Genomic DNA, 14789 nt, shown 5'->3' on the forward strand with positions numbered 1-14789 from the left:
TGTTAAAGGTCAAAGGTCAACACAGGGAGGGTAAAAACAGTGTCCCCCTAAATGAGGTTGTTAAGAACCGTTGACAGGACATTTCTACGGGCAGGGGAACCTCCACACAGGCTGCTACCTAGCAACCTGTGGTCTACTAGTCCCATTACCTAAAATAGCATTACCATGACAACAGCCGGCTGATGTATGGCCAAGTGATACCTTCTGAATATAATGCAGCAACAAGCTTTGATGAAATCGGTTAAAAAAAAAAAAAAAAAAAAAGAGGCTGACCGTGTGAAAATTTGGATATGTTTTTGGGGGAAGAACAGCCATTGGAGTTAGGGTTATGAGTGTGTGTTTGTAATTTTATTTTGATTAAATGATCCTGAAATATATATATATATATATATATATATATATATATATATATATATATATATATATATATATCTTTAATACTGTATATTTTATATGTTTTTATTATTTTATTTAAATATTTGGTGTATAAAAAACAAATATAAGGTGACAGTATTGTGTTTGTATATGACAAAAATACATTTAAACACATAAATAAAACATTTAACATGGCCCGACATTCAACAGGATATAGAGACATTTTGCTGATGTTTGACTTTTTACAATAAATAAACATAAATATGAAATCAGACCTACAACACGTTTTGATCATGTAACATGTGGGTATCACACGCAGCCTGGTTTGGGTGGAGAGGCTTTAATAAACGGAGCGTGGGCGCGGCGTGAAGGAAACACGTTGAAAGGCAGATTGGCGCTAACAAACGAGAAAGACGAGGGGGTTTCAAGGCGGTAATCCTGTTTGAAGGGACGCGGGGAGCGGGGTCCTCTTCTTTTCTTTTCTCTTTTCTTTTTTTCTTCTTCTTTTTTTTTTTTTACTCCAATGACGACACGGCTACAGAGAGAACGCATGAAAGGAATGCAAATGCCGCTGTTCTGTTTGTGTTTCAAGCTTAAGAAACAGCTTTCTTTACCCCGAATAATAGTCAAGTCATCAACCAGATCCTAAAATAACTCAAATACTAATTAATATTATGAAATAGTAAATAATCGTAAGTAATCCTTTTATACTGTATATATATATATTTTTTTATTTTAGGTTATTATATTTTTTATTTCCCCTTTGTTCTGTTTGGTTTTGTTTTCAATATATTCAATATTCAATATATGTTTATCATATTGGGCATTTGTTGATTTTCGTGCCCGCTCACTGATTCGCCGTGGCACACTTTTCTGCAATAAGTGTATCTGGTGTTTTCTTTTTTTTTTGAATAACAAACTCTCAGCCCACACATCTCATTTAATTTGGATGTAAAACAACACCTTAAAAATAAAACACGAAAAGTCTGACCCTTTTCTCTAATGTTTTTCTGTCAAACAATGGTTTCCACATCCACACTAAGAATAATAATTACAGTAATAATAATAATACTAATAATTATAATAATATAATCATAATAATTATAATAATAATAATAATAATCATAGTAAAAATAACATAATAGTAATTCCAAAAATCTTTAGGAAATATCAAATGTGAATATCCACTATTATTCAGTAGAAATTGCTGAATTCTCCAAACCGGTCCAACTATCACTAGATTTTGTTTTTATATCGCTAGCATCTCGCTTGTAAACATTTTTGATGAAAATAACACATTTTGTGAAATGTGAAGAAGAGATTCATCCCCAAAACATTCCCCCGACTTTGTGAAGCAATGTAATTAATGCAGATTTGCTTAAAAATGTCCCGTTGCCTTTAATTTACTAATTCCCAATTACCATGGTTACGGTACTTCACATGGTGATTTATGCGCGAATGATATGTAAATGATATTCTGTCATTTAAGTAAAAATGTGTCTTGGGTATTAACATGGAGCTGACTACAACTATTCTGCGTGGGGTCCTCATGTGGTGAAGTGATGGAGCAGAACTGCTTTTATTTGACATGATCCCTGATGGAGCAGGACGGGAGAGTAGGAGTAGGAAGCCAACCACGCCTGTTCCCCTCCGCCCGGCTCATTTCCCGCCTCATGAGACAGATTATGGCGCTGGAAATCCCAAATCTGTCTATCTATTTATCTATCTATCTATCTATCTATTTATCTGTCTATCTATCTATCTATCTATCTATCTATATCTATCTATGTGGTTAGTTCAGTTCCTTAGGTTTCAATAGGTGTTATATAATATTCATCAGTTTAATCAAACTCAACGTGTTCAATATCGATGGCTTTGTGACGTGATTCATTATTTAGAGAGCAAGTGATTGCAGCTGACACACACACACACACACACACACACACACACACACACACACACACAGAAACCGGTGATGGAAAGTAACGCAATCGCTTGTACTAAAGTTGGTTTTTCAAGTATTTGTACTTACTGAAGCCTATTCAGTCGGAGACTTCAGAGACTTTTCAGCCTTTTTTATTTTTCCATCCTATCACTCTTTTTTGTTGTTACGCCACTACATTTTTAAGCCAGACCAAGCCAAAGTTTATAGTTATTATTATTATTATAATTTTTATAATTATAATAATACTAATAATCATAATAATAATAATAATAATAATTATTATTATTATTATTAGTATTATTATATGGAGACATATGAAACATTCCATAACATAATTATATTATATTAATACAGTTTATAATTACACATAATTATATGAATAAAGTTAGTATTATTATTATTGTTATTATTATTATTATTATTATTATTATTATTTTTTTATTTTATTTTATTTTTTTTTTTTTTTGCTTATTCATTCATTAATTTATTAACCACTGGAAGGGGTCACAAAACATTATCATGCAGCATGTCAGAAAGATAACATATTTATACTAAAGCCCTATATATATACATATACATATATATATATATATATATATATATATATATATATATATATATATATATATATATATATATACATATATGTATACCGGCTCTCGTTCCGTTTGCAGAATAACTCCCATGTGGAGGCGCGGCGACGGCGTTACGGTCGGAGGGAGACGTGGTCTGACTCCACCCGGATCCCAAAGCACGCTCTCTCACAGGATAACGCAAACGGAAGTCGCCTACTGTCGTCCTCTCCGTGTCACTCCTCCTGTTGAGGGATGGAGCTGCGCATGGAAACGCCCAAATTCATTATCTCAGAGAAAGTGGAAGAAAACACCGTTACACCTGATTTAATATAGAGCATTTATTCTTTCTTGTTTGAAGCAGGTAGGATGACATGGATAAATAATACAGTTTAAAGACACGGTAATCTCACTACCAAGATTAATTTTCGACTTTTAGATATCACTTCTTTTTTTTTCCCTTTTTTTAGTTTGTTTGTTTGCTAATTTCTTTGATTTTCCTTTGAATCGCTGATCAATTCATCACACTTACAAGATAGCTGATTTGCGTTCGTGCCGTGACGTTGATAACAGTTGATGCTGTTTTTCTGCAGGTACCATCAAATCTGGAATGCCAAATTTTAATTGATTAAAGCGAAGCGAGCTGAGCTTCCGTCACAAAACGAACAAAGAGATGCGCCCGTGTGGTCAAAACCCAAAAAGGATTATTTGTCGATAATTAGTTGCTCGCTTCCCTAAGCACAACGGATCAGACGCGGTTTCCTTTTCACCGGGAATTTGACGGCAACCCAAAGAACCCCAAAGAAAACAAATAAAATAAATAATAATAATAAATAAATAAAATTGAGAAAAAAGCGGCGCAGGCCTACCCGCGTCCTCAGACCGTGTAATGAGAGCTCATTATCAGCAGAAATGTATTTGCACCATTTGCATAAAACAGGGACCATCGCGGTGGGAGAGCGAGGCACCGGGGCACTAATCCCGCTCCCCTCCGTTCGGAAATACCGAGTGACAGCCGCGGACGACAAATGACATTTTATTTGTGTGCCGTCTCCGTCTGACATAACGAGACCCGGTTCTTCCCCGGGCGCCGGCGCTAATATTAACGTGGTGTTTTTTGGGGCTTCGGGTGTGACAACCACCGGAATAACCCCCGCGTCTCAGAGGCCGCAGGCGCGCGAATCGCGGAGTCGCGTTTTTTTTTTTTTTTTTGCCCCGTACAGGCCGAGGTACGACGCCGATCGGTTGGGTGATCAGGTTCTCAGGTCGTCAGCACGTTGTGTCGTGTCGTGTTGTGTCGTGAAGTGTATCGATCCATCTCAGCGGCGGCCGGTCAATAGGGGGGCGCTAGGGCCCGACCCCTGCCCATTGGGATTGAAAAGAAAAAAGTTCATAAAATATTTCTAATATCTAAAATAGTTTTTATGTGTCTGGTCAACGGTGAATCCAAAACGTCTTCTTTCTATTTCATCTTACTTTGGTTTGTTTCGTTAATCTTGTTTCGGACCATGGGCGCGTTCTCAGTCAGCGCCCACACTGGCGTTCGAGGGAGGGGGTGTGTCTTTCTTTTCGGGTGACTCTCTGATGGGCTGCAGCAGGGACCCGTCTCGGGCGCACTTCATCGCACGCTGGTCGGCTTTTAGGCACCCGCGGGCCACGCACGGGCTGGAGGTTTGAAGCGCCAAATTCAAAGAAGAAATAGCTTGAGGCAGATTTGGTCTCTGTTCACAAATTCTGCCCATATTGGGCATGGTGCTACAAGTTAGCGTAGTGCTGGTTCATATAAACCTGTGTAGATTGTTGTGTGCGTACGTGTTAATTCTTATCTCTTAATCTCTTCTTCCTTGACCGCACATTTTTTCACTGCCGCTGCCTTGGATTCCCCCGCGTGCATTCATAAAGTATCATCCTATTTTATCTCATATTTAATATAAATCCAGAAGAGTACAGAGCACAGGGAATAGACTGAAGGGAGCCCGACGGGGACACATCTTTCCAAACGTTTTACACCTTCTCATTAGGTTGGCTATTATGTTCGGTTTAGTAACTATTGTGCATGATATCCGGGTGCGTTGCAAAGACATTTCACTGTGTATTTGTGTGAACGTACGTATATGTATGTGACAAATAAACCTCTTGAATCTCGAAGGTCCCATAGAAGGTTTCTGGATCAGAATCTGCGCAGAGTGACCGTGAGACCCCATCCTCTCTGTTTCCCATGTGCGCAGACACTAAGTAAGCTGCTGCATTTCATATTAGTATATTTCATATTTTATTCGGCTCCGCCGCTGGTTTAATCGGCCGGCTTGGCGGTCTATTAGAACCCCTTTCAATATCAGAACGCCTCCCCTGCACGGCGGTGTCAAAGCGGAGGAAAAGAAGCCAACGGGATCGGGGCGGTTAGATTGCGGCGGCTCTGCGAGGAAAAACTCCTGAATGATGTTTTCGCTACAACGCCGTCGGAGCTGTTAGTATAATTAGGAAACAGCGGAGACGCGCTTCATCCCGCCCCGAGGCTCGGAGCCGGATGCGGGCACTGGGGCTGCGCTCCTCCTCTGGCCCTTGTCTTTGACTTGTTTATGAGTCTAATTTCGAGGCTGAAGGTGCGCGTGTGTGTTCGAACCTCCGCTTTGGTGTGTGTGTGTGTGTGTGTGTGTGGGCGCGTGTGTTTTGCCACGGCACAACAGCGGCCCCCCGGTTTGATGCCGAGCGGCTCTGGCAGCCACGATGGGTTCATTAGAACCCCCTTCTGTCATCACGGGGCATTGTGGGAAACGCTGGCGCCCTGACTCCGTCACAGCTGTCCGCTCACATCCTATAATACCATGACGACAAATTTCACCCGCCCATCCAAAACTCTCTCTCACGCGCATGCACGCACGCAAACACAAACTCATATGCACATATGTCTGCACGCTCACATTTAGAGGCGCGCGGCGCTCGCCGCAGCTTACAAACACAATGTGACACGCCGAAGAGCATTTCATGATTGGTTATCTCCCGTCCTTATTTGGCGAGGCGGCAGAAATGAGCGGCCTAATTGGCAAGAAACAGCCCGTGTCTAATGACGAGCTCTATTTTCCCGATTGTGTGTTTAGATGAATGCATAGTCATGCTCTTCATGTATCTGAATAAGCCCCGTCTCCAGTAATGACTCTGGGGGGTTTCAGGGTCGACTTGTAGTAAACACTGCAGCCGCCAAAACAAGCAGGGACAGTGGAAAGGATATGTAATACCAACGATCAATGGATGGATAGATGCTGTGTATATATATATATATATATATATATATATATATAGTATACAGTATAACACATGCTGTGTGTGTGTGTGTGTGTATATATTTATGTATATATATGTGTGTGTATGTATATATTTGTATATATATGTGTGTATATATATATATATATATATATATATATGTCCGCCTGCCTCCAAACAGGCAGGCGGACAGACAGACAGGCAGGCGGACGGACAGAGAGACGGACAGATCAAGAGGCAGACAGACACGCAGATCGACAGACAGAGAGGCAGGTAGACAAACACACAGATCGAGAGCGAGTGAGACGGTTTGACATGCAGACCGACAGACGGAGAAACAGACAGACATGTAGACAGACAGAGAGATTGAGATTGAGAGTGTTTAGACAGACAGACAGACAAGCAGACAGACAGACAGACGGACATGCAGACAGACAGATTGAGAAAGAGACAGAAAAGCAGATGGAGCGACAGTCAGACAAATAATCAGACAGATCAAGAAAGACAGACAGGCAGATGGACAGACAGACAAGCATGCAGATAGAGAGACAGACAGGGAGACAGACAGACAGAGAGACAGACAAGCAGACAGACAGACGGACAGAAGGAGAAGACTCATCGAATAGGATTTGACCGTTTACAATTGGTGTTGTCCTTACAGACAGACAGACAGGTGGACAGACGGACAGAAAAACAGCCTGATCGACAGACAGACAGACAGATAGGCATGCAGACAGACAGACAGACAGACAGACAGATAGGCATGCAGACAGACAGATCGACAGACAGACAGACAGATGGACAGACGGAACGACAAACAGCCAGATCGACAGACAGACAGACAGATAGGCATGCAGACAGACAGACGGACAGACAGACAGAAAGAGAAGACTCGTGGAGTAGTATTAGACCGTTTGCAACTGGTGTTGTTCGTGCAGACAGACGGACAGACAAACAGCCAGACAGACAGACAGATGTGCATGCAGACGGACAGACGGACAGACGAACAGATCGACAGACAGACAGGCGGACAGACGGACAGACAAACAGCCAGATCGACAGACAGACGGACAGATCGACAGCCAGATCGACAGACCGACGGACGGACAGAGAGCCAGATCGACAGACAGACGGACAGATCGACAGACCGACGGACGGACAGAGAGCCAGATCGACAGACGGACAGACAGACAGGTTGTCAGCGGCCCCCTCTCCGGCCCCGTCTTCTGGGAGGCCCGTGTCCTCTCTTCCCCGTGAGGTGTGAAAACCTCCATCAGCGCCGGCGGCCCTCAGCTGGTCCGGGGCAGTGGGTAATTAAACTACATCCCCTCCACCTTCTCCCACTCCCTCCTCTCCTCCTCCTCCTCCTCCTCCTCCGTCACCACTGGCTCTCTCCCTTCAAATCCACACCTTTTAAAAAAAATTATTGTTCCTTGTTGCCTTCGCCGCCCCGTCCCTCCGTCCCCCCGGTCTCCCTGCAGCGGACCGGGGTCCTCGGCGCGATCGCCGTGTCGGTCTCTATGCACTGAGGCAGGAAGTGGAACCGCGCCCGTTTCCTCCCCGAAGCGCCGTCGTCCGATTGATGCGTCTCCTGCTCATGTGACGGATAACAGAGGGGAAACAAAGGCCGGGCAAGCGGGGAGAGGGATGTTTGAATCAGGGGTTCTCAACATGGGGTCCGGGGACCTCGCTGGGGCAGGGGGGGGGGTCCTTCAAGGCCTTCTAGGGGGTCCCGGGCAAAATGATTAATAAATAGCGAGACATACATTCAGGGGGTCCTTCAAGAGGAACTTCGAGAGGGTGAGGTCCCAGAAAGATGATCAATGGTTAAACTTCGACATGATTTCATTTGCAAGACGTAAGCAGCGTGAGAGAATGTACAACGTGCGTTCATCCAATTATTTTAGAGTTCAGTTCTGTGCCCTTGGGGATTTTTGGTTTGACTCTTGTGATTAAAGGTAAATCCCAATAACTCTGATTTGTATGGCTCGAAAGGCAAATCTTTATTCAAAGTGGTATTTGTTCGACAAAAACAATCAATTGAAACGTGATTCAACGTGAAGACTTGGACCCCCCCTCAAAAAAGAAGTAAAAACAACAGGAGAGACCATGGCAGATCAATGATGGGCATATGCCCAATGCAGAGGGAGCGATTGGTGGCGTCTATGTATTTTATTTTACTCCGTTTCCTTATTGAACCAACCCACCCACCACCCGTGCATGAACATTGAAACCAACGCTTATCCTCAAAGTAGTATTTGATACAGTATTCGGTACAAATATATCATATTGGATTTTTGTCGGGTACGTCTGGCCTGTCTGGGTGGTGCGGGCCACCCAAGTGTCTCCACCTACGCCTCTCGTCCGTCTCCGCCTCTGCCTCCGTCTACGTCTCCGGCTCCGGCTCCGTGCATCTCTGCTGCTTTTGTTCCTTCAAGGCCGACTCCACCCTGCTGCTATTTTTATTTTCAGCGATAAGGCCTGAGTCGCTGCATGGATGGGGAGATAGATTTGTTGATCGACAAAACAGGAAATGGGTGCTTGAGTGCGTGATCCTGTCTCTCCTTGTGTGTGTGTGTGTGTGTGTGTGTGTGTGTGCACGTGTGTGTGTGCGAGCACGTGTGTGTGTGTGTGTGTGTGTGTGTGTGTGTGTGTGTGTGTGTGTGTGCACAAGTGTGTGTGCGAGCACGTGTGTGTGTGTGTGTGTGTGTGTGTGTGTGTGTGTGTGCGCGCGCTTGCACGTGTGCATCCGAGCGTGTCTGCGTGAGTGTTTTGTGGGCGTAAGTGTTTATGTCTGCCGGGTCGATCGGAGAGTGTGCACATGTGGTTGTCTGAGAATTAACTTTCCATGTAGAAAATGCAGAACAAATAAAATCAGATCATCAGAAATAAACCAAATTATATAACGACTCGAGTTGCTGATATCGATAGTTGCAGATTCAGTATCCATCATGGTTTTTTTATGATTCATATGATTTTGTTAGTATTACAAATGAATGTTACAATTTCTTGATATCATTGGGGGTTTTGAAACCCTTTATAGCAGTGTTTTTCAAAATCCACAATGAAGCCTTGGCTACGAACCAAAACAAATTACGACACAAATCTGTGCATAAACAAATATTTCAGAATGAATATTATTTTTTATCACATTTTCGTTAAATTCAGCCATTTCATCCGACGTTGCCAAAAAAAACAGCATATACAGCATGTGTTTGTTAGGAGAAGTTTTAGTAATCGGATACATTCGGATCCAGAAAATACCCGAAATGGCTCGGATCTGGGTTTCTATCCCTTTAGACATGCATCAAAGGGAAATTCAGTGTTCAGTGTTGCAGCAGCAGTGACATACATGACAAAACACACATAATGTACAAAAACACGTTGTTTTTGAATCAAAAACTAACTTTTCTTTTGTTTCGTTAACATTTCTTGAATTAGTTAAAAAAAAAAACGGGTTGCATATAATAGCTTTTTAGCTTTCATTTCTCTGTCCCAGTCGGGGTGAAATGGGGACTAATTTCCTGGTTTCTGGTTGTCGTCACTCCGCTCCCATCACTCTGTATGTTCACTTTACTGGCCTGTACCTGCAAGTTACTGGTCTGTACGTTTATTTAACCAGGTTGTACCTGCAAGTTACCGGCCTGTACCTACAAGTTACTGGCCTGTACCTGCAAGTCACCAACCTCTACCTGCAAGTTACTGGCCTGTCCCTGCAAGTTACTGGCCTGTCCCTGCAAGTTACTGGCCTGTACCTGCAAGTTACTTGTCTGTACGTTCATTTAAACGGCCTGTACCTACAAGTTACTGGCCTGTACCTGCAAGTTACTGGCCTGTACGTTCATTTAACCAGCTTGTACCTGCAAGTTACTGGCCTGTCCCTGCAAGTTACTGGCCTGTACCTGCAAGTTACCGGCCTGTAAGTTCACTTTACTGGCTTGTACCTGCAAGTTCGTGGCCTGTAACTGCAAGTTACCAGCCTGTCCCTGCAAGTTACTGGCCTGGACCTGCAAGTTATCAGCCTGTATGTTCACTTTACCAGCCTGTACCTGCAAATGACTGGCCTGTACCTGCAAGTTACTGGCCTGTACCTGCATGTTACTGGCGTTTACCTGCAAGTTACCAGCCTGTACGTTCATTGAACCAGCTTGTACCTGCAAGTAACCGGCCTGAACCTGCAAGTTACTGGCCTGTACCTGCAAGTAACTGGCCTGTATCTGCAAGTTACCGGCCTGTACGTTCACTTAACCGGCTTGAATGTGTAAGTTACCAGCCTGTAATTCACTTTACCAGCTTGTACCTGCAAGTTACCGGCCTGTACCTGAAAGTTGCTAGCCTGAACCTGCAAGTTACCAGCCTGTAGATTGAATTTACTGGCTTGAATGTGAAAGATTCCAGCCTAATATGTTCACTTTACCGGCCCGTACCTGCAAGTTACCGGCCTGTAAGTCCACATTATCAGCCTGTGCGTGTACATTACCCGCCTTTACATCCACGTGAATGGCCTGTATGTGCAAGCTACTCACCTGTTGGTTGACGTCACCGCCCTGTTTATCCACATTACCAGCCAGCACGTCCATGTTACCTGCCTGTTTCTCCACATTACTGGCCTGTATGTCTACATTACTGGCCTGTTTGTCCACGTTACTGGCCTGTTTGTCTACATTACCGGCCTGTTTGTCCACATTACCGGCCTGTATACGCACGTTACCCGCCTGTACCTGGAGATATGAAAGGCCAGAGCAGACACTGTGTGACTGTCGCTGCAGCCTGATGGCGATAGCATCGTCCTCTATATTTCCGGTGCCACCGCCTGGCGCCCGGATGGATCCACTGCGGTGCTGGGAAAGGAAATTAAAACCCAAACCTTAGTCATTACATCACCTTACATCACTATCACTTACCTGCACAAACACACACACCTTCTGGCATGGGGAAACACACACGCACATGCATGCATACATATGAAAGCAAACACACACATACAGGCATAAACAGACACACAAAATCACACACACACACACACACACACACACACACACACACACACACACACACCCATGCACACACACGTGCCCACACCTTGACACGTGCACACACACATGCACACATGCACAAATGTAAACCCACACACACATGCTTGCATGCACGCAAACACATACAGAAACTATATACACTCCCACAGTCTCACCCATGCAGAAACACACACACACACACACACACACACACACACACACACCAACACCTCAGCTAACGTACTTATTGATCATAGCGGAAATAAAAACAGTACAAAGAGATGATTCATCCTCTTTATAACCTCTTCTCCTTCTGTTTCCTCACACACACACACACACACACACACACACACACACACACACACACACACACACACACACACACATGCACACTCACGCCCCGTGTTTTGGCCATTATCCTCACACACACAGCGCTTTAGTAACTGGACTGTGTGCACGGTGCAAGGGAATGTGATTAATCAATTGATCTCTCTCTCTCTCTCTCTCTCTCTCAAACACACACACACCTACACACACCTACACACATTGATGTTGTCAGGCCAATCAGTTGCGGGGCTTCAGGGCAGGTAGCTCTGAAAAGGAACTACTGTTAAAGTAATGGTTAACTTAATAACCTATTGATTTATGTCATTCAAATTATATTCAATGTATTTATATAAATGTGTATCTGTTCCCATGTTATGTGTGTGTGTGTGTGTGTGTGTGTGTGTGTGTACACTTTATGGTCAATGTGTGTGTTTGTGCCTGCCTATATCCATTATTAAACACAAAAAAAAAGCTTAAAAATACTTCCCACTATTATGATACTCTTAATAGTTGCTTTCTAGCCACTAAAGATATGTATTCTGAAGCTGTTTGACATTTTACATAGTATAAAATAGTATAATATAATATATTTTCAGGGACCTCCGACACAGAGAAGTGTCATGACAAAGGCTCCTCTCCTGAGTGTGTGTGTGGGGACGGGGGTTCTACCTGTTGCTCGTTAGACCAACCAATGAGGAACAGGTATGCAGCCACTCTGTTCCTGCACCACAATTACCTAGAGGCTGCTCAAACGGTACCATCCCCACAACAATATAATAATAATAATATTACATATTATTATATCACTATTTATTTTATTATTGTTCCCTTAGTTTCCATGACGAAATCCTGTGTCCATGTGATAGGTTGCCATAACAACTCTTATCCGGGAAGTAACTACACTCTGTTTATACTTATCGCCATTATCCTCCTGCCATGCGTTTTCAATGTGTTTTGTTGTGCGTGTGTGCATGTGTGCATGCCTGTGTGTGTGTGAGATATTTATCATACACATCACATTTTTTAAAATATTTTATTTTATTATTTATTGTATGTGTATATTACGTATTCATATCTATGTACATAAGTACAGTATCGATGTTCATGAAGATGACACCACGTTGTGCTCTAACTAGTGACTGGTAAGCCCAGTATGGCAGGTGGCAGTGAGTCTTCAGTAAGTGCAAGTTACAGTGTTGTGGCATCACTGATAATCAAATAATTTATGTTATTTGTTTCGTGTGTGTGTGTGTGTTTGTGTATTACTGTACTTGTGAGGACCCCCCAAGAACATGGGTCTTCACTAACCAGGTGTATCTACCTCACTTTTATACCAGTACACGTGTGTGTGTGTGTGTGTGTGTGTGTGTGTGTGTGTGTGTGTGTGGGTGTGTGTGTGTGTGGGTGTGTGCGCGCGCATAAATACATCATCTAATTCAAGTTTCCCCCAAATCCCGCTCAGTGGAAGCTGTGCAATTGTAAAGCAGCAAATGCACAGATCTCCCTCTCTCTCTCTGTCCCCCCCCCCCCTCTCTCTCTCACTTTCATTCTCTCTTTTTTTCACAGCTCTGTCTTTTCATCTTCTCTCCATTCCTATTCATACCTCCCCTCCCTCTCTCCTATTTCACAGTAATCCATGATAAGTAATCCATATTTTTCATATGCATTTGACTCTCTCTCTCTCTCTCTCTGCCCCTCTTCCTCTTGCTCGTTCTCTCCCTATTTCTAACTCGTCTTTCCATCTCCCTCTCTTCTCTCTCCTCCTCCTCTCTCCCTCCATCCCTCTCTCCCCTCAAACTCCCTCTCACTCGCTCCCTCCTCTCTTCCCCTCCCTCTCTCTGCTCTGCCCTCTTTCTTTCTCTCCCTCTCTCTCTCTCTCTCTCTCTCTCTCTCTCTCTCTCTCTCTCTGTCTTCCCTCTCTCTCCCTGAGGCCTGGAGCATGTTTTTCTATGTGTGTTTTAGTCGAGCACTTAGTCTCCCCTTCTGTGTGCAGCCTGTAATGAGGGCTGCCAGCTGTGGCGCAATGGCTTGTCCACACACACTCTGTCACACTCACACACACACACACACACACACACACACACACACACACACACACACACAGCGACCTGTAACAAAGTGTTATTCTTCTACTTGGCAAAATTAGTGTGAAAATAGTGACGTAGAATTGTGTAAATCAGCCAAATATTGATAGTGTGAGTGTGTTGGATGGTGAGCACGCACGCACGCACGCACATACACACACACACACACACACACACACACACACAAAAGCAATGCAATAGCAGAGTGTGATTATGAAATGAGTATGAACAAGGTAGAGAGCGGGAGAGAGAGAGTGTGTGTGTGTTTGTGTTTGTTGGTGTGTGTGTGTGTGTGTGTGCGTGTGTGCGTGTGTGTCTGTGTGAAAATCCCCAAAACTGGATTTTCTTTCCTCCCTGAATTCTAATCCAAATTGCAATACTTGCCGTTGAGAACTTCCTTGGACGGTAATCCGCGAAAAACAGCCGAAAAAACCAAACCCAGTGAAACACAGAGAATGCAGGAAAATAATCATTATTTTGTTTGTTTATCGTTGTCGTCACAAACCTAAAAAAAAAAGGTTAAGGTATAATTGGGTTTTCATGCCTTTTTTTGCATCCCGTTCCCTGGTTGAAACAGCTTTACACTGAATCTGAGTATCCATCTGTCTGTCTGTCTGTCTGTCTGTCTGTCGATCCATCTATTGATCTATCTATCAATCCTATCTGTCTACCTATCATCTATCTATCCATCATCCATCTATCCGTTTATCTGTCTGTCTGTCTGTCTGTCTGTCTGTCTGTCTGTCTGTCTGTCTGTCCATCTATCCATCTTCTGTCTATCTATAGCTGTCCATATAGGTGAATAAGACTTGTGACTTTGCTGTCCTGCGTTTGTCGGATTCAGTGTAAAGCCGCCTTTTCAAAGTGTCCCTTTCAAATTCTTGATGTTTATTGCTGTGGTGACTATGAGACATTTTCTCCAAACCGGGCTCTAATTTGTCGTTTTATTCCTTTCTTTTCCTCCATCCTCTACCCCTGCTCTGTCCAGGATCCTGGCCAAGGTGGGTTCCGACTTCGATCTGCGGACGCTGCGAGCTGTCAGAGTGCTGCGACCCCTCAAGCTGGTCTCGGGGATTCCCAGTAAGTCACCAGCATCCTCCAGCAACATCCTCCCACTGTCCCGGGGAAACATGCATGTGTGGTGTGGAAACGGCTGTGGCAGTATTATAATAATAATAATAATAATTATCATTATTATTATCATTTTAAA

At 43.5% G+C, this 14789-nt stretch overlaps 1 protein-coding gene across 1 annotated transcript in view; it reads left to right on the forward strand.

Annotated features, from left to right (window-relative positions):
* The window catches only part of cacna1bb (calcium channel, voltage-dependent, N type, alpha 1B subunit, b), a gene marked incomplete at both ends in the record, with an annotated part of 179700 nt that overhangs the window by 54922 nt on the left and 109989 nt on the right, over window positions 1–14789 (forward strand). The window contains one exon of the mRNA XM_080017276.1: window positions 14568–14659. Coding sequence (XP_079873402.1) covers window positions 14568–14659 — 92 coding nt within the window. The remainder of the gene's footprint in view (window positions 1–14567; window positions 14660–14789) is intronic.

The sequence above is a fragment of the Zeus faber genome (genome assembly GCF_960531495.2).
Source record: "Zeus faber genome assembly, chromosome: 17".
In the NCBI taxonomy this organism is placed as follows: Eukaryota; Metazoa; Chordata; class Actinopteri; order Zeiformes; family Zeidae; genus Zeus; species Zeus faber.